The sequence below is a fragment of the Anopheles gambiae genome, chromosome 2 (genome assembly GCF_943734735.2).
Source record: "Anopheles gambiae chromosome 2, idAnoGambNW_F1_1, whole genome shotgun sequence".
NCBI classification, from domain to species: Eukaryota; Metazoa; Arthropoda; class Insecta; order Diptera; family Culicidae; genus Anopheles; species Anopheles gambiae.
Window position 1 is genome coordinate 109,790,817 of NC_064601.1, and position 20,522 is coordinate 109,811,338.

Consider the following 20,522-nt stretch of genomic DNA (forward strand, 5'->3'; position numbering starts at 1 on the left):
CGAACCACGAGCTTGCAAAGCTGTACGGAGAACCGAGCATCCTGACGGTGGCGAAGGCTGGCAGGATACGATGGCTGGGGCATGTCATGAGGATGCCGGACTCATGCCCCACCAAGAAGATGATCGACAGCGACCCCCAGCGATCGCCATAAGTCGCAGGAGAGCACAGCGAACTCGACAGCTGGACCAGGTGAAGCGAGACCTGTCGGAGATCGGGTGTCTACATGGATGGGAGGCTGCAGCCAGGGATCGAGCATCCTGGAGAATGATTGTAGACCGGGCCATGTCACACCGACGTGCTCTATCGTGAGCAGGTCAACAAGATAGAGAGAAATCGTGATAACGTCCTTGAAACAAGGAGACACATTAAACACGCGAATTTAATTTCGGACACTACAAACTAAACCCAATCAATAATCGTACTGCTTTTCCATTGTATTTTTTTTATCTAAAATAAGTCTTTTTTGAAAATATTGCTACTTACATCGTGTTGCACCACTTCCTGCAATATACACACTATAAAGTTGTTCACTTTGAACTATAAACTTATCTAATATCACATATTCTCATGTGGATATTAGACCTTCACCTCTCTCTCTGTTGGTTTTTGCTGCCATTTTTTAACTATTTCAGTTTTCCTGTCCCCGATTCCATCACATTTCCTATGTTTCTATGTTAAGTAACACGGTGTAAGTGCGTGTGTGTATGATTTCATATAAGCACTACTATCTTCCTAAAAGTTAACAATTCCAATAGAATATTGAGGCAGCGCCTGCCGTTATTAGATCTGTTTCATTCCTTTCACGCTAGGACTTTTTGTGGGTGTCTGTTTTTCTGTTTTTTTTTCTGTTTGCACTGCGCTTTGTTCCTCAATTTACTACTACGGTCGGTGCTAACAGCAATTCGATTCAGGCTCTCATCGCGTCTTGGACGTTTCGACAATAACGTTGCACGCTATTTAAAAAAAACACACATTCTTCTCTCTATGGCTCTCATTGGGGGAGGGGAAGGCGGTATCTAAGTTTTGCGAGACATTTTGGGTTTGCGGAAGGATAACAATAACAGAAAACTAACTACCCTTGGGAGGGGGTAGTTTGGTTCCTTTTTATCTGGAAGCCCGCTAACTATGTATGATTTCTTTTTTAAAGTTAAATAAATTAAACCCTAAACGCAACATAATGTGGGCAATGGTGAAGGTTGACGGGACATTGGCGGCCAAACCAAACCAAAAATAAAAAAAACACCTATTTATATGCATAATAAACAAACAAGCAAAACGAATGAATATGATAGATGAAGAAGCGCGAGGTGATTTCTAACACTACATCATTTTCCCCCTCATAGATGTTCAAACCACAGCGGCTCGAAGCATCTCGGTTAAGTTACTGGCGGCGTGCACCGTGTTTCACAGCGGATTTAAAGGTTTAAATTAATGTACAAACTGAGCGAGAGCGATCCCTGTTCGAAAGGGGCATACGATTGAAATGTTCAGCGCTAGGCTGAAACACTGGTCGGTCTTATGGTTTGCAAGTTAAGCACCCAGATACATATACTACAGAGTGAGCGCGGTAGAAGAACATGGCATATACTTCTTCTAAAATGTGTTTTCATTCATTTTACACATTTACAGGAACTTGGGGGGGTGGTGGTTTTGCCAACTGCAGCTTCTTTACTGTATTGAAACTTGTTGTGTTGGAATTCGAACATAACAAACAAGCATGTCCTTTATGGTATATCCGTGTGTGTGTGTGTGTTGGTCTATGGGCTTTAGAGTGAAAGGTTCTAACGAAAATTTTGTACTATTGTGCAGTATTATTGTATTATTATAAAATGAAGCCTTTTTCGAGGGATTCTTTACTATGCTGCTTTACGACAAATGAAGGGAGAGTGCCTTTGTACAGAAGAAGAAGAATAAATTCTAGCTGCCCATCAAATAATCATCTGATAAACTGTACCTCCTAAGCTGCTCCACAAACACACACACGCACACACGGACACACACTATCTCTCTCTGTGGCGGTGACAATGGCTGTGTATTTTCACGGAGGAGCACACCTAGCGTGCAACACCCTCCTCCCGGCAGGTAATCTAAAACGCTATCACTACCGCAACTAGCCTGTAAGCAGTGCCAGCCAGCTTTGCATCCCCCTGTGTGTACACCACCGGACGTAAACGAAGCCCCACGTACTGTGGCTCACTCTTCACACCGATCGTGCGCGCACTATCGACTGTTCAATCAGACTTCCTTCTGGCGGCCATTTCACCGATCGACCACCATCGAGCTGCTGCTGATGCTGGCAGCCAGGCGAAGAAGGCATTATTATTCATTAGTCTACCACGGCCGGGAGCGAACGGTTCTCATTTGCGCTCCGCCGTTCCGTCGCCACAGTTGGGCAGCTTGCGGTAGGAGCCTCCAACGTCCTCGATGTCTTCCAGCAGGAACTGTTTGTCCTCTTTTTTCGATTTTTTCAACAGCTTCGTGTCAAAGCAGGGCTGTAGAAAAGAGAGAAAGAGAAAAACCATCCAAATTAATGCTCGCCCTCTTTCCATTTTGCCTTCCTTCCTTTTAGTTTTTCCCCCTACCGTTTCGCATACGTTCATGTTGCAGCAGTTTTCGATCGTAATTTCGCACTGTGTCGTCGGTGGCCGGGAGGTCATCGGTGTGACCACCATCTTTTTGGTGATGCGTGGCCGCGGCGGTTTCATCATCCGGCTGACGACGAGCACGACCGCGAGCAGCAGCGCGAACGAGACGGTAAAGCACAGTGACGTGTAGACGACGGTGCGGTTGAACGATTCCTTGCAGTAGGTTACCTTCGGTTCCATCAGTGGTAAGGTTTTCGAGATGCTGCAAGCAGAAAACAAGCAAACATTTAAAACAATGTGTTAAAAAAGATCGTTAAGCAACCGTTTTGGTTTTCAAATGTGCAAGCAAACAGGAAGAAGTTTGGTTAATCCGCTTGCGAATCTTTTTTTTAAAATCATTCTAAGTCTATCAAGCAATGTGTCATCTCACCCCACACCATCACGACTCGAACCCTTCCCCGCCAGTCGATCATTAATCAAACGATTAAACGACACCCTTCCAGGATGCAAATCTACGTTCACAATCCAGTTACTCTCTCTCTCTCTCTCTCTCTCTCTCTCTCTCTCTCTCTCTCTCTCTCTCTCTCTCTCTCTCTCTCTCTCTCTCTCTCTCTCTCTCTCTCTCTCTCTCTCTATCGCAGTGTTTATGAATTTGTTATTGTTTAAATTGCTGCAACAATGTCAACGCGACAACAGCTCCCTCCCTACCCTAATCCCCGACGACCGTTGGTGGAACAACATAAACAATTGTTTATGTCTCCCCTCTGCGTCCTCTCACGAAAACCAGTTTCGCGCACAGCATCAACAACATGTGCGTATTTAGCTATTCACGTTTAAGTGCTTTTTTTCTGCGCATTTTCTGTTTCCAACTGGCAACAGTAAAAGCAAAAAAAGATCGATGGCGCACCTGGCTTTTCGGTGAATGTTTCGTTTCTCGCCCTTGGGGAAATAAGGCGCAATTCGTTTTTGGCGCTCGTGAAAGAGATTTCAAAAGATAGAGCAACTTCGGAGAGTTGGTTGGGTCATGGTTAGGCGTTAAGTTAGGTTAGGTTGATCACCGTTGTGGGTTGGTCGTAGTGATGAAAAAATGAACTTTTTGTCGGAATCGAATCCGGAGCTCCGAAGTTTTCTGGAACTGGTTCCAAAATCGAAATCGGCTCCGGAATCGGAATTGGCTTCGGAATTGGTTCCGGAATCGAAATCGGCTCCGGATTCGGAATTGTCTCCAGAATTGTAATCGGTTCCGGAATTGGTTCCGGAATCGGAATCGAAATCGGTTCCGGAATCGGAATTGGCTCCGGAATTGGAATCGGCTCCGGAATTGGAATTGGCTCCGGAATTGGTTCCGGAATCGAAAGCGGTTCCGGAATCGGAATTGGCTCCGGAGTCAACTCCAGAATCGGCTCCGGAATTGATTTCGAACACGGAATCGAAATCGGGTAGGTCCGATTCCGAGTTCCCACCACTAGTCGGTCGCCCAAAACACTTACCCCAAACAGTACTGCTGCCACTGCGGATCCTCGTTGTAGGTGCTGCACAGCCGGACCGCAATTTCGCACCGCTGGCCGGCAAACTCCTCGCCACACTCGCACTCCGGCACTGTCGTCTCGTTACCGAGCGTACAGTGACCCCCGTTCAGGCAGTAGTTGTTGCAGCTGTACTCCTCGCACCGTTCGCCCCGGTAGCCTGCCTTGCAGCGGCACTTTGGTCGCTTACCGTCCTCCACGTAGCACTCTCCGTTGTAGCAGTAATCCGTCCCGCAGATTGGATTCTCGCACCGTGCCCCACTGTAACCGGTGCTTTCGCACAGACACGTCCGATCGCCCATTTCCTCCACCGTCCGCCCACCAGTACCGTTGCTAAACTGACAGCGGCCCCCATTCAGGCAGAACCCATCGCAACGGTTCCGATCGCACCGGTCCCCTTCGTACCGCCGGTCGCAGTCACACCGGGGGCGATTATCGCGCCCGATACGGCAGCTGCCCTGGGCGCAGTAGTTATTGCACAGATCTATCTCGCACAGCTTACCCCCGAAGGCTGGCTGACAGAGGCACGCGTTGGTGTGATGATTAACCGTACCGTTGTTCAGACACACCGTCAGCTGGCCCTGCTGTAGCGTTTCCTGCTGCAGCACGCTCGCCGGTTTACTGTTTTGCATGTTCTCCAGGATGCGGTCCACTACCGACCGGCAGTCGGGATTGTTGCGCTGATGCTCGAGCAGCAGGTTCGCGCGCAGTATCACCGCGGACGGATGTTCGCCCCGGTACACGGTGCGGGACGGTGCGTTCGGCTCCTTGGACATTTCGTAGATCTCATTGTTCTCCTGGTCGGTCCAGTAGATGTAATCGTTCTTGACCGCAATGTCCGCCGGCAGCCGGTCGAGCCCGGTCTGCAGGGTGCGCTGATCGTTCACCTCCAGATCGGCGCTCTCGATCGTGTACCGGCGGCCGTACTTCTTCTCCACCCAGTACAGCCGGTTGCGGTAGTGGTCCACCGTGATGCCCTTCGGCAGGTACACCTGCTCCTCGTGCACGTTCAGCACGGTGCCGTTCATGGCGGCGCGCACAATGTTGGACGTTTTCGGGTAGCAGTTGGTCCAGTACAGATGCCGGCGGCATTCGTCGATCGCCAGGCCGGCCAGCTCGTGATCGGGCTGCACCGTGGCGACCAGCTGCACGGGCGAGGAGGAGGATGGCGGTGATGCACTGGTGGTTGCTTCAACGGCAGTAGCAGCAGCAGCAGCCGTTCCGTTCGCCGCAGCAGCGGCGGATCGCGTCGAGCTCAGCAGATCATCAATCGCCACGTAGTACACCGACCGGGTGCCCTTCTCCGTCCAGTACAGCCGGCGCTCGAGATGATCGAACGCCATACCGCTGATGTAGGCGGTTTGGGCCGATTTCGGCAACAGCTTCGTCACCTTGTGCAGCTCGTCCGTATCGTCGTAGTCGAGCGCGAACAGCCGATACTCGGGATGGTCCAGATCGGCAAAGTACAGCTTGCCGAGCACCTCGTCGTACGCGAACGCCGAGATGCGGCTGTACTGATGCGCGGCAGATGAAATCTTGCGCCAGTTGGAATCGAAAAACAAAATGCCATTGTCCGTGGTCACTGCCGCCGCTGTTTTGGCCGGGAAGAGAGAATTGCACAAGAGAATTGGAATTAGTAAACGTTTTTTCTTTAAACTAGGAATAAGAACCCGCCCAATCAGCACTAGTGTTGGGTAAATCGGATTCAGATTCAATGAATCTGAATGAATCTTTGATATGATTCAATGAATCTGCATCTCTATTGGAAAGATTCATGAATCTCGATAGATTCTCGTGGATCTCAAAAGGTTCATGAATCTCAAAAAGTTCATGAATCTCAAAAGATTAATGAATATCAAGTGATTTAGAGTGATAAATCTCTAAACTTTCATAGAGCTTAAGCTTTTTATTATTCTTGGCGTTATAACCTACGTGGTCATACCAGCCTTTACAGGCTTTCGAGACTTCTTCTTTCGAGATTCATGAATCCTTGGAGATTCATGAATTCTTGGAGATTATTGAATATTTAGAGATTCATTATTCTTTGAAAATTCATGAATCTTTGAAGCTTCATGAACCTTTGAAGATTCATGAACCTTTGAAGATTCGTGAATCTTTGAAGATTTGTGAATCTTTGAGTATTTTTGAATCTTTGAAGATTTGTAAATCATTAGAGATTCGTGAATCTTTGAAAATACGACTCGAAATTCGAATCACTCATCACTGAAGATTCATATGAGTGTATCTTAACGAAAGATTCATGAAACCCAACCCTAATCTGCACCAGGAAGTAGGCAAGCTTGCAAAATGCTGCTATCTTCTCACGCAAGATCGAGACACAAATTGGCAGACATTAGGTGTTATAGGATGGGCTGTCGGCTATCCCCCTCCTATCGGGGCGTTTAAAATCACTCTGCTGCTACCCAATAATGTTTATGATCAAACAGATCGATAAGATAGCCACCGGGAGGAGACAGTGTATAAAGGTGTGTTAAAGGGGAAATAAAAGTGGCATAGTCGATAAACCACAATCTGGGGAAGAATGCTCACGTAAACCTGGTGTAACATTAAAAATAGGAAATTTTCTTTTATTTGCATGTATTTCTTCCTACCATCTTGCAGGACACGCATCAATTTTGTACTAAAAACCTAAAAGCAGCAATTTTACGAAGAAATTCTCAACGTAGGCAATCGAATTTCGAACCCAAACAAAAAACTGCCTTCAAAAGCAATTCAACACAACTCGCAGTTAATTCCACATTCCGCCTCAGGGGGGGCCGAAATGGAGCGCTCTCATCACGACCACTGCACACAGTGCTAATGGCCACAGAAGCAACCGAATGTGCAAATTATGTCTCGCACATTTGCAAGCACACCACCGCACAGACAGCGTAAAATGCCGTGGCTCGCTGATGGTCAATGCGGTGCCGGGCATCTAGAAGGTTGGCAAAGGTGAGGAACCTTGTGTTACAAATTAGATGCCACGGTGCTATGCACCATATCGCGATCGTGGTTTGCAGTGGCCCCCTTCAAACCGGAACCCCTTCTTGCTGGCTCCACCGACCGACCGATTGTGTTACGTGCGATGCAGCAAACGTTCGGTTTCGTTGAACGTGTTCTCTTCTCACGCGGGGTTGCACAATTCGCTTCCAGCGCGGTTCGCGCATTTCGATGGATCAGCGGAATTTGTGCAGTTTTTGTTGATGAAAATCGAGGATCGCACGAGGAGCATTGGGCAGGAAGCTGATGATTTGTGTGTTTCCCTTTTTTTATTGAAACAGGGTTGATTTTGATTGCGTATTATTGTGGTGTTTTGCGAAGAAAGATCACTATCCAGATCTTTATTTAAATGTATTCTTCCGCGGGACGTCCAGCTGTATAAATTGGGTTCATAAAATGTAACCTGGAAAAAAACCCCTGAACAATACGCGTTTAGACGCACGCTAATGACGCGATAATGTAGCACCGTAGATCATCGTTCTGAGAGAATATCTCCCCATGGAATTTTCGAAATATGATCGTTGCTGGAATTTTCGCTACCGAGAATTACATCCCCCCCCCCCCTTTTTGTTACAGGTAACAGAGGGTGTATCTGGTTTCTCCAGCAACAGTTCACACTTGAAATAACCCAACAAACAAATGCCAATGCGTGCGACGACGAGTGAGTGTGCGTTTTACTGAGCTGAGAAGTTTACTCAAACCTCACAAGTACACCAGAAGAGAAGCATACTAGGAAAAAGAAAACCTACCGTGCCGTAGGCAAAACTATCATTTCGTTTTTACAGGTGTCATTATTGCTTAGAAAACAATCGCATACGGGGAAGTGGTTTGGCTTTGGAAGGGATCGTCTATCGGCGTGCCCACTAATGGAATGCATTGTCTAGGAGGTTCTAATGTTTTGTGCGATTGGCGGGGTCATTTTCTGGCAGGTACACCACCACCACCACCACCACCACCACCACCACATACCACGTGAGAGGGCGTCCAATCACCCACGAAACCATCATACGAAACAAAAAGCATACGCGGGCGACTCAGACCCACTGTGAGTCATTGCGGGATTCAAACTCTCTGATAAACGCTGCCAAATGAATGCTGATATGTGCTGCTTTCCCTTAAAAAAACTGAACATCTTTTTCATAAGCTGATTGATAAGCGCGTTGAGCAAGAAAATGTAATGGCCACAACATTACCGGGCATTTAAATGCATTCCAATTACAAGCTTTGTTCACCGGTTGTTTGTACGTGATTTGGACAGTGTACCCACTTCGGTTTGGAGTAGTTTTGGTTCCAGTACCCGATTATCTGGACGGGCTGTAAATAATACGCAATGCCACTTCAGAGGTGCCGCCGCCGAACCCGCCGCACGACAGGCGCAATCGGCCTCGGCCGGTAAAGTCACGTCACGATTGGCTCTCGGCACCGTGATCGTGATTAAGAGTGGATCGAACAAATCACGAGCCTGGCCCGCTGCATGCGTTTACTAGTTCAATTTTTGGCAAATATCATCGATACCAATCAGCATCATCATCGGTGGTACCATGGGGAGGACACGTCGATAGCGGTGTTTGGTGAAAAATGTCGCCCTGTTATCACCCCTTTCCGCGTGACGGTTGCCAACGATACGGTGGGAAAAGAAGAGCAATAGTAAAAACATTCAACACACAGCTACACAATCGGAGTCGTGCCCACGCGTCCATTCCGCCCGTTTGATTAGCAATTGTGTGCTAGGTGCTAAGACAGCGTATTGTACCACATGCCTCAAGTCGATCGGTAGTAGTCTCCTGGGGGGGGGGGGGGGGGGGGGGAAATCTGCACCCCGTCGACCGTTTCAAGTGATGGATTAAACAATCGGCCGCAACCGGAAGCTTGCACCAGCACCTTCACGCGGGTCTTCCGGTAGCGCCAAATTCGTGTCAAGAATCACGCCGCCGCCACCATTGCGGGTACACTTTCGCTTTCGTGTGATGGATGGAGGAGAGGCACGACACGTCGGGTTAGGCGAGAGGGTTCATGGGCACTTGCAGGTTCGTTTGTGCTGGCGATCATCGTCGGTGACTGCTGGCCTTGCGAGCAGCGATTTTTTTTCGGACCACCATTTCCTGTCCGAAATGGAGCAAACGCTAAAAAAAGGAAACAAAATAGACAATGAAAAACGCCAAACTGCAATATTGGTGCGCTGGTATTTTTGAACACCTTACCGGCGTCACCTAATTTTACAGGGTTTTCCAGTGGTTCAGATAACTTTGAGATGCTTAACGGACTCTATCGCACGGGAAGTGATACTTTTGGCGCGTTAGCGATAAATCTGTAACTTTACTGAACTCTATGTGACGGGAAGTAGATTCTTTGGCACCTTTTTTGGACAAGTCATTTGGGTGCCGTTTGCCAGCTGGGTTTTCGTATACATGAGGTGGTTGAAGTATTGCTATTTTCAATAATACACATCAATATAAAATTTGCACTATATATGGCTATACACATTTATTAAAATTATGATCAAAGCATGATATGTTTTGTAAATTATCGAGTGATGTTATTTTACTTCAATTTATGTTGCTTTGTTATGGAAGAGTAATACAGGGTTTTCCAGTGGTTCTGATAACTTTGAGATGCTTAACGGACTCTATCGCACGGGAAGTGATACTTTTGGCGCGTTAGCGATAAATCTGTAACTTTACTGAACTCTATGTGACGGGAAGTAGATTCTTTGGCACCTTTTTTGGACAAGTCATTTGGGTGCCGTTTGCCAGCTGGGTTTTCGTATACATGAGGTGGTTGAAGTATTGCTATTTTCAATAATACACATCAATATAAAATTTGCACTATATATGGCTATACACATTTATTAAAATTATGATCAAAGCATGATATGTTTTGTAAATTATCGAGTGATGTTATTTTACTTCAATTTATGTTGCTTTGTTATGGAAGAGTAATAACATTCAAGTCAACTAGCGTTTATAAACATTCGCGAGTGAAATCATCTGCTGTCAATTCGAATGGGTGGGAAACAACTACAACAACAATTTTCCACAACCAAACGCATTCCGAAAATATCGCTTCAAAAAAGGTTTCATGCTGTCGTGGCTGTGCTGTGCACCAAAACATAATAGTGCTAATTCGTGAATCTTATTGCACACAGTATGTATTTAAGCCCATAACACTTGAAGTAGTTGTAATTATTTACGTGTTCCGAATGTTACAGGTGTTTCAATATAACCGAAATCATTGGATGCTGTTTGTGAAGATCGATTGTGTCATCATTTTACAAGCAAAAGTAAGTCATTGCATATCCAATGCCTAAGAGCGCTTTGTCCTCTAATGACTTTCTTATATATACTATACAGCTCAAATATTATAACAGACATGGAGCCCAATACAAGTGCAGCTACACGACGTGTTGTAAAAACCACATCCGATAGCGACAGGAAGCGGGTCATAACGGCGTATGAAAATGGCTCAGCTCCATCAGCAATAAGCCAAATGCTTAATATAAAGAGACCAACGGTGTATGGAATCATAAATAAATACAATGCAACTTGGCAAATCGCTGCAGCTAAGCGTGGTGGCACCTGTAAAAAAAAGTTGTCGCAGGATGCGGTAGAAAGCATTCGAGCCTGGATCGACGAAGATTGTGCGATCACGCTGAAGTCACTGGCACAGAAAGTATTTGAACGACACGGTGTACACGTTAGCATCTCAACTATAGCCAGGGAAGTAAAGGGCTTCAACTACTCCTTTAAAATGCTGCAAAAAATACCTGAAAGGCGCAACACAACTGCTACGATCGAGGAACGTACCACATACGCCAGAAACTTCTACCAAATAACAAGGGCATTTCCTGTAAGCGGATTAATATATTTGGACGAAGTGGGATTCAACGTGAGCATGCGGACAAGCAAGGGCAGATCTCAGAAAGGAACGCCAGCAGTAACCGTGGTTCCTCAAATTAGAACTAGAAATATATCGATAGTATGTGCAATGAATTCGAATGGGATCGTACATTACGTCACCCACAACCAACCTGTAAACAGAGAGCTATTTACCAATTTTATTTATGAGCTTAAAGATATATTGCGATCCAAAAACATTAATAGAAGCTATTTAATAATGGACAACGTTGCTTTCCACAAGAGCCAGTCCGTGCAGGAAGCTATAGGAACCGTTATAGACAAACCTCTCTATCTACCCCCATATTCTCCCTTTTTAAACCCCATAGAGAATATGTTTAGCAAGTGGAAGAATTATGTAAAAAGATCTAACTGCACTAATCACGACCAACTAATGGAAGCTATATGCAACGGAGCAAATTATGTTACCGCAGAAGATTGCGAAGGGTTTATAAACAACATGTGGAACTACATGTCACGCTGTTTAAGCGGTGAAGAAATATTAGATTAGATGTATCTTTATTCTTTGATAGCTCCTTTGATAGAATTCAATAGTTTTATTCAATAGTTTAGATAGATGAGATTAATTAGTAGTAGTTAAGTCGATTAACACTTCAATGGAAAACCGTACTCCAAGAATTTTTCCTCAAAATGTGCTGTGCAGTTTCCTCAACAGTTATTACGTTTTTTTTTTTTCATTAGTTAAGTTCTTCATCTTTAGATGGAAAAACGATACTCAAAGAGTTCCTTGAAAACGTGCTGTGCAGTTTTCTCATCATTAATTACTTTTTTTAGTCAGTAGTAAATATCTTGATTGTTAGATGGAAAACAATACTCAAAGAGTTCCTTGAATAAAATACAATGCAATTTTCGAACGTTTCTTAAATCAGTTTGTTTTAGTTCTGAAAGAAAAACTAAGCTGTTTGCTTTCTTAAACCAGCTTTTATTTACGGCAAAACCCTGCCAGTATATGCCATCGTCAAGAGGCCCGGATCGCCATACAACACATCATGCTCCCGATTCATTCTTCTACTCAACACTTTCTGTTCAAACATACCGCTAAAGATGACCCTAAGTAGCACTCGTGTCCGTAGTAGTGATGGGAGAATTCTATAAAAGCCTGGTTCAATTCCGAATGACTTCGCCAGAGACGAAAGCGCCTTAGAAAAGTTGGTGCAAAACTCCAGACTATGAATCAACCGAAGCCGCTTTTTCGGGATTAGCAAGACGAAAATCATGACGATATCGAATACTAAGACAGCGTGCTTTGAAGTGCTTTTAAATCGTCAGAGCCATTCGGAGTAAAGACAGCACCAGCTTGTGCGCGAAAGTTGAATGTGTTAAAAAATATAATAAAGAATAATAAAAAATTATACTGAAGAATATCATAAAACGTAGTTCGACCGAAGAAAATAGGCAAATCCACTTGTACGGCACGCTGTCTTAGTATTCGATATCGTCATGATTTTCGTCTTGCTAATCCCGAAAAAGCGGCTTCGGTTGATTCATAGTCTGGAGTTTTGCACCAACTTTTCTAAGGCGCTTTCGTCTCTGGCGAAGTCATTCGGAATTGAACCAGGCTTTTATAGAATTCTCCCATCACTACTACGGACACGAGTGCTACTTAGGGTCATCTTTAGCGGTATGTTTGAACAGAAAGTGTTGAGTAGAAGAATGAATCGGGAGCATGATGTGTTGTATGGCGATCCGGGCCTCTTGACGATGGCATATACTGGCAGGGTTTTGCCGTAAATAAAAGCTGGTTTAAGAAAGCAAACAGCTTAGTTTTTCTTTCAGAACTAAAACAAACTGATTTAAGAAACGTTCGAAAATTGCATTGTATTTTATTCAAGGAACTCTTTGAGTATTGTTTTCCATCTAACAATCAAGATATTTACTACTGACTAAAAAAAGTAATTAATGATGAGAAAACTGCACAGCACGTTTTCAAGGAACTCTTTGAGTATCGTTTTTCCATCTAAAGATGAAGAACTTAACTAATGAAAAAAAAAAAACGTAATAACTGTTGAGGAAACTGCACAGCACATTTTGAGGAAAAATTCTTGGAGTACGGTTTTCCATTGAAGTGTTAATCGACTTAACTACTACTAATTAATCTCATCTATCTAAACTATTGAATAAAACTATTGAATTCTATCAAAGGAGCTATCAAAGAATAAAGATACATCTAATCTAATATTTCTTCACCGCTTAAACAGCGTGACATGTAGTTCCACATGTTGTTTATAAACCCTTCGCAATCTTCTGCGGTAACATAATTTGCTCCGTTGCATATAGCTTCCATTAGTTGGTCGTGATTAGTGCAGTTAGATCTTTTTACATAATTCTTCCACTTGCTAAACATATTCTCTATGGGGTTTAAAAAGGGAGAATATGGGGGTAGATAGAGAGGTTTGTCTATAACGGTTCCTATAGCTTCCTGCACGGACTGGCTCTTGTGGAAAGCAACGTTGTCCATTATTAAATAGCTTCTATTAATGTTTTTGGATCGCAATATATCTTTAAGCTCATAAATAAAATTGGTAAATAGCTCTCTGTTTACAGGTTGGTTGTGGGTGACGTAATGTACGATCCCATTCGAATTCATTGCACATACTATCGATATATTTCTAGTTCTAATTTGAGGAACCACGGTTACTGCTGGCGTTCCTTTCTGAGATCTGCCCTTGCTTGTCCGCATGCTCACGTTGAATCCCACTTCGTCCAAATATATTAATCCGCTTACAGGAAATGCCCTTGTTATTTGGTAGAAGTTTCTGGCGTATGTGGTACGTTCCTCGATCGTAGCAGTTGTGTTGCGCCTTTCAGGTATTTTTTGCAGCATTTTAAAGGAGTAGTTGAAGCCCTTTACTTCCCTGGCTATAGTTGAGATGCTAACGTGTACACCGTGTCGTTCAAATACTTTCTGTGCCAGTGACTTCAGCGTGATCGCACAATCTTCGTCGATCCAGGCTCGAATGCTTTCTACCGCATCCTGCGACAACTTTTTTTTACAGGTGCCACCACGCTTAGCTGCAGCGATTTGCCAAGTTGCATTGTATTTATTTATGATTCCATACACCGTTGGTCTCTTTATATTAAGCATTTGGCTTATTGCTGATGGAGCTGAGCCATTTTCATACGCCGTTATGACCCGCTTCCTGTCGCTATCGGATGTGGTTTTTACAACACGTCGTGTAGCTGCACTTGTATTGGGCTCCATGTCTGTTATAATATTTGAGCTGTATAGTATATATAAGAAAGTCATTAGAGGACAAAGCGCTCTTAGGCATTGGATATGCAATGACTTACTTTTGCTTGTAAAATGATGACACAATCGATCTTCACAAACAGCATCCAATGATTTCGGTTATATTGAAACACCTGTAACATTCGGAACACGTAAATAATTACAACTACTTCAAGTGTTATGGGCTTAAATACATACTGTGTGCAATAAGATTCACGAATTAGCACTATTATGTTTTGGTGCACAGCACAGCCACGACAGCATGAAACCTTTTTTGAAGCGATATTTTCGGAATGCGTTTGGTTGTGGAAAATTGTTGTTGTAGTTGTTTCCCACCCATTCGAATTGACAGCAGATGATTTCACTCGCGAATGTTTATAAACGCTAGTTGACTTGAATGTTATTACTCTTCCATAACAAAGCAACATAAATTGAAGTAAAATAACATCACTCGATAATTTACAAAACATATCATGCTTTGATCATAATTTTAATAAATGTGTATAGCCATATATAGTGCAAATTTTATATTGATGTGTATTATTGAAAATAGCAATACTTCAACCACCTCATGTATACGAAAACCCAGCTGGCAAACGGCACCCAAATGACTTGTCCAAAAAAGGTGCCAAAGAATCTACTTCCCGTCACATAGAGTTCAGTAAAGTTACAGATTTATCGCTAACGCGCCAAAAGTATCACTTCCCGTGCGATAGAGTCCGTTAAGCATCTCAAAGTTATCAGAACCACTGGAAAACCCTGTAGTACGCAACGCAACGTGTTGCCTTTGCGTATTGCGCTAGAATTTGAAGCGGATTGTTCCTATCAAAAACAAGCAAACATGCCTTCACGCAGCTTAGAAGAAGGAAGTAGAGAGCTTGGCTTGGCATAACTGCGCCGCACTTGTCGATCGTGTTCCTTCTCCCTTAATGAAAACAGAACATACCGGCGATCGTGCGCGCACACGGGTTTTGACGTAAATCTGACCTACCTCTCTCTCTCCTCCTCCCCCCAACCGTCGGTGCCGGATCTTTGCGTGTTTGTGAGGGTTTTTTTGTTTTAGCACAATCCCTCAGCTCACTACTCGATCAAGCAAACTCTTATGCTGGCGCAAAACAAAGAGCTCGAAGCAAGAACGCATAACGGAAGCAGCAACAATCGCGTTACCCCTTCGCCCCGGTTCCGGCAAGCGGGTGGGAAATACAAAGGGTCAAATCGTGCCGCACGTAAAACCTGTCGGACACCGGCACCTGCACGAGAGACTGATCGGGGAGGCTTGCAGTTGCTTTTACAGCGCATAAAAAAGGGAATTAAAAACAACAATATCAACCGATCACCGCATCGGTCTGGACTGTAACGGTTGAGATGGGCAGAAGAAAAAAAAAGTGGTTCGATTACACTTACTAACTGCCCAGCAGGAAGTGTAAGTATGTTGGAAGGGGTACAATGAACCCGGAGAGGGTTGTTTTCTCACCGTTTCCGGACAGGCGCAGAGGGACGACCACAGCATCCATTCACAACGGTGACAGAGAGCAGAGTCCGGAGCACGTTGTTTCAACAGGTGGTTGGAGCATTAAAGGTTTGATTTGTTGCGTCGTGCCGTGCACTACCGGTCACGATCCTTTTGGCTTTTGGATTGTTGACGGCGCAGAGTAGTGTCGTGTGAGGTTACAGCGGACAGGTGGGGTCCGTTCTGGAATAACTGGTTTCATGAAACGCAATGGTTTTGGTCGCGCCTAATTTCGGGTCTGGCTTAGTATTCAAATGTACACAATTTTGCACTGGAATGTACATTAACCTTCGATCTGTTTCGTCTTGTCCAAGGATTATAAAATAGCGGGCCTAGCATAGTCCTTTGATTGATGGTCACAGTTAATCGCTCTAAAGAGCCAGAGGCCAATTGAATTTATGGTTTAGCTTGATTGGTTTAGTACTATAGATGTTTAGACAGATATGTTAACATTGTTTTTAACATTTTTATAATATTCTTATTTCATTTTATTACAATCTTTTCAATCTTTAATCATTTGTATGTAGTCCGAGTGGCTCTGAGTGGCCATTGGCTCTCTTTGCTAATGAAAACTAAATGTTGACCCCAACTGTGACCCCCATAGGAGTAAGCATAGGAGTTATCAATGGTTAGACATCGAATTCAGGTTGTTACATTTTGGCTAAAATGTGATAAAATTAAAAGAAAAATGTTTTTTTTAGTTTCATCGTTGCTCTAAAAGATTATCTATCCAATGGTAATGAAAGATTTAATCTGGAGCTTGTAGTTTAGCTAGTACAGCTAATGCCAAATAACTGCAAAAAAGATTAATATACCATGAATTCAAAATGTGTTGAAAGGAAAAGCTAATCTAAATTTACAAGCAGTTTAAACCGAGGAGTTCATTTGGAAGGCTAAACTTCTGCAAATATCTTCCTTCTTGTAGAATTTTAGGGTTAAAGAAGCCTGAAGAGGTTTCAAGCATAATTGTCGCAAACTTCTTATTTTAAAGAATATAATTTGAAAGAAAGATATAACAAGTTTTTACTTGCTGGGGTGCTCTCACATGAGAGTAGAACAAAATCCATTACTTAATTGTGTCGGGCGAGTCGTCTACCATTAACAAACGATTTGATGGCGCATGCCCTACCTAGCCCTATTTAAACAGTTATTATTTTTTCTTTGACGTAATTGACCTACGATGCGATCAAGGCTCATTATGTTGATGTCTGTCTGTTCAGGCTTTAGAGGCTTATTTTGTTATAATAAGACAACCAGCAAGTTCTATCTATGTGTGGATGGGATCCGTATGGGAATCAATCTCGAGCGGTTTGCTGGTACACGGCGCATCTATCGAATAGACCACCGGGTCGCCCCTAAACGTAAACGATATTTCTTTATTTATACATTCAACAGGATGCTGATCCCTATGATTACTTCATTAAAAACAAAGCTAAATGCGTTGCAACATCTTTGCGTATGCTCCCGCCGTAAAGGTGATGATGGTAACCTTGAATTGTGCCTTTAAACACAAGCTCGATCGAATCGTTCACAGTCGCAAAACATTGCCGCATCACCACTACCGTTCGTCGTGTCGGTGTAATGGTGCAAAGATTTACCACCAAAGCCGGTGCAAGATAACTGAGGGAGCACACGTTGGCCTTATCAACGCTCTGCCGCGCCTGTTGGCCACCTTTGGCGCCTTGGGAAGTTTGTTGTTTTTTTTTCTTCGTTTCTCTTCGGCAGGAGGAATGTTTTAGGAGATTGCGTGTGTAGTGGTTTGTATGCGGTTCTTATTTTTGATAAGCCAAATATGGCCAAAATGATCGCGTCATTCCCAGTGAAGCCGGCCGAGAGACTAAGACACCGTCAGCGGATTGACGGTATAGAGGTGAAATGTTACTTATTTTGAAGGAGGATTCTTCTGTTGTTTGTCGATGTAAAGTTCAAAACGAAACAGCTTACTAAACATAGGTTCACAGGTCTCACAGGTCCAAAGGGGAACACCGCTTTAAAAATAAACCAGTATAGAACCAATAATCCTTCTAAGCATCTCAGGCCGCTGCTCGATCACTAGAGATTGTTAACAGATTAAATTGATTAAACAATTGTTTACATCCAATGAAACAATCCCATCCCGCAGGATCAACCATAATATGTAGCAACCATTTTACATCCAACCATTTAGTTGGAGCGTGCCTTATCAAAAACCACAGCGCACAAAATGCGTCTTATGAATTGTTCGAACGTGTCGGGGAGAGCTGACAATCAAATCAGGAACATATTTACTAACGTTCATCACCCGGTTGATGGGTGAGGGAATCTTTGGGGATTTATTTTTGCTACCTCTCTCTCTATCTCTCCCAAGCTTTGGTTGGTGAAACGGTTTTGAAACGAGAAAAACCATACCGCCAAAGGACACTTTCAAACGCGTGTCACTTTCATTGCTGTTGATTGTTTTGCGCACACGATGATCACGATCATGATCACGAGAGACGAACGAGCGAAACGCGGGACGTTAAATGGCAACTTTGGCGGAACATTCAATCAAGTTCATTGCGGACCATTGCGGTGGTTCGGTACTGTGGCTCTCCCCTCACCCTCTGGTGATCGTGGTATGAACTCCTTCGAGCGGAGTTTGTATGGGCTTGGGCGTTTCAATCATTCATTGGAGCGCTGGTGCAAAACTATAATGAAAAAACCAAAGCCCTACCCCCCCGCCTAAACATAGTGGAGCAGAGTGAAGGAGTAATAAAACATATAATATACCCATTCGTCCACCCCCTCTCCTTCCCCCGAAACACTCCACCGAAGATCGATGTGCGTACGTGACGAATGGAATGGACTTTTGACCGCCGTTTGCTGTTGGGGCAGTTTTGACTTTCCAAAATAAAAAAAAAAGGCCAAAGACAAAAATCACTTGGCCGTTGCGCGAAATCTGCACAGTTAAAAGTACGGGAACGTATAATTGGTTCGATAGGCTGAAACCGACGAACCGAAGGAAAACGCGGCCTGGTTATGGTAGTCGGGTGATTGGTGCAAACAGTCATTGTCTAATGAAAGCATCAGACAGAGCTTAATATGTCTGGTCGAAGTGGTTGTCGATCGTACGGGGGTGTTCAAAAAGATAAAATAAAAGGAAAGACCTTTAGTATGTTAGCGGTTCAAAAGAACTGATCGTAAACCATTAAACACACACACAAACAGCCAGATAAACAAATAGGGAATGTTGAATAAATTCCAATTTTAATCAATAAAAAAATCAACCATTAATAAGAGTATTATAAATCGTCAAAGTTTCATAAAACTCTATTCAAAGTAAAAAATCCGGTTCGAAGGACCAAACAACTTTACAGCGGTTGGCGCTTGAGCAATGGTTATTGGTGGAGCCTACTAATTCGAACCCCAGACGCTTAAATTGAGATTCAAATAAACTTGTTCGATTCCAATTAGAGTATTTGGTAATGGGATTTTCTTTTCTACATCGGTTGACGACCACATAATCCAATATGATCCACGATCAAAGCAATCTGCACCAAGTTCCCTTCACAATTATGTAGATGAAGGAGTGTGCGGCTCTGTTGCTTTGGCGACTAATTTCACCACAGTTTGCAAAGTCCTCGGAGCTACACACGCGCGTGCCAAAAAGGATGCACACCAATGGCCATTTGAGGCAAACGTTAAATAACCGCCCACCTTTGAAGCAAGTAAGGAACTGGGCGAGAGTAGCAACACGTCTCGGGCAAGGCGGCCCCTACTACACGCTACTACAACGACAACCGGTGTAGTAAACTCCCGAACCGTTTCGTATGGGCGGGTATGCTGAAAATGATTATTTTTGGATGCGCGAGATAAAAAAGAAACGATGTTTTTCTTTTTTTTTGTATTTTTTTTTCTGCACTCCTCGACTCGGTCGTCACAGTGTTTGGTCACGAGCGCCGTCGCCCAGTGACGACGTCCGCAATCGCAAGAAGGCGCGAGTCCACCCTCCGCCTAACACATCTCGTTGCCGCACTTACCCCATTCGGTGGCTATGACATAACCGAGGCAGCATGACGATAGAAGTAGCACCAACCATCCTGCCGCAGCACGGCAAGGACTCTTCATGCTGGATGATTTGGCCAACACAGACACACACACACACAAGCACACGCACGCACACTACAAGAAAGATCCGGAGTTGAGGGAAGAAGTTTCACGAGCCGGTGTGATAACGCACTAAACGCACACTTCACCACGGATTCGCAAATTCCACGTTTTCACGCAATCACAAACACACGGCCCGTGAAAAAACGCTGGATCCCCAGCGATAGGAAATCCGCCAACTTGCGGTGTTCCGGTGCGGCAGGGTGTTGGACAGTTTGCAGGAAACGTGCGGAGAGATAAGCTAGCTACGGCTTCACACTCATCACACTACACGCGCGGACGGCACAGAGAGCGAAGAGGCGTCTGCACCATTCGGCATTTGGTTTTCGATTGCAAAAGGTGGTCCGCTTTTTTTTTGCTGCACGGTACCGAACCCGTGTCGTGAAATCACGTAGTCCCCTTCCCCTGCGAGAGCTGTCAGTTCGGTGTTGTGACAGGTGCTTGGCGAGCTGGACGTGCTTGACAGGGTTGGATGGATGGGTTGAAAAATTTCCTTTTTCCTTTACGATTGAAGGAGATTAGGCTTTATCATCTGCAAACCATAATTCACTCGTATATTTGCACAATCAAGTACAAATAGTTGAACAGTTAGCGAACGGTTTACTTAATTCTTTTCACTTCTCTGCCACCCA

General features: G+C 44.2%; 3 protein-coding genes across 5 annotated transcripts; 1 reads left to right on the forward strand and 2 right to left on the reverse strand.

The window, feature by feature from the left end:
- Window positions 1-420: 420 nt before the first annotated feature.
- Window positions 421-20,312, reverse strand: LOC1270082 (protein cueball). 3 transcript variants are annotated; one of them, XM_308749.5, is made up of 4 exons: window positions 19,764-20,312; window positions 4,077-5,703; window positions 2,584-2,848; window positions 421-2,493 (listed from the first exon to the last, which is right to left on the reverse strand). In XM_308749.5, the coding sequence occupies exons 1-4, from the start codon at window positions 19,849-19,851 to the stop codon at window positions 2,359-2,361; spliced, it is 2,115 nt and encodes a 704-aa protein (XP_308749.5). In that variant the 5' UTR covers window positions 19,852-20,312; the 3' UTR covers window positions 421-2,358. The 3 variants fall into 3 exon arrangements, with proteins under 3 accessions (XP_308749.5, XP_061504529.1, XP_061504528.1); XM_061648545.1 differs by having other exon boundaries at window positions 15,730-20,289; XM_061648544.1 differs by having other exon boundaries at window positions 421-2,848.
- LOC133391893 (uncharacterized) lies at window positions 9,320-11,958 on the forward strand. Its single transcript, XM_061648560.1, has 2 exons — window positions 9,320-10,392; window positions 10,463-11,958. Exon 2 carries the CDS (start codon window positions 10,482-10,484, stop codon window positions 11,514-11,516), a length of 1,035 nt encoding a protein of 344 aa, XP_061504544.1. The 5' UTR covers window positions 9,320-10,392; window positions 10,463-10,481; the 3' UTR covers window positions 11,517-11,958.
- LOC133391894 (uncharacterized) lies at window positions 12,752-15,723 on the reverse strand. Its single transcript, XM_061648561.1, has 2 exons — window positions 14,318-15,723; window positions 12,752-14,247 (listed from the first exon to the last, which is right to left on the reverse strand). The coding sequence occupies exon 2, from the start codon at window positions 14,226-14,228 to the stop codon at window positions 13,194-13,196; it is 1,035 nt and encodes a 344-aa protein (XP_061504545.1). The 5' UTR covers window positions 14,229-14,247; window positions 14,318-15,723; the 3' UTR covers window positions 12,752-13,193.
- Window positions 20,313-20,522: the final 210 nt, after the last annotated feature.

What these genes read in the sequence shown, in the direction of transcription:
- LOC133391893 (XM_061648560.1), top strand. Translation starts at nt 10,482, where the DNA reads ATGGAGCCCAATACAAGTGCAGCTACACGACGTGTTGTAAAAACCACA.
- LOC133391894 (XM_061648561.1), bottom strand. Translation starts at nt 14,228, where the DNA reads ATGGAGCCCAATACAAGTGCAGCTACACGACGTGTTGTAAAAACCACA.
- LOC1270082 (XM_061648544.1), bottom strand. Translation starts at nt 19,851, where the DNA reads ATGAAGAGTCCTTGCCGTGCTGCGGCAGGATGGTTGGTGCTACTTCTA. An exon ending in TGTCATAGCCACCGAATGGG is followed by an intron (nt 5,704 to 19,763) that starts GTAAGTGCGGCA and finishes CGGCCAAAACAG; the next exon opens with CGGCGGCAGTGACCACGGAC. An exon ending in TGGCAGCAGTACTGTTTGGG is followed by an intron (nt 2,849 to 4,076) that starts GTAAGTGTTTTG and finishes TTCTGCTTGCAG; the next exon opens with CATCTCGAAAACCTTACCAC.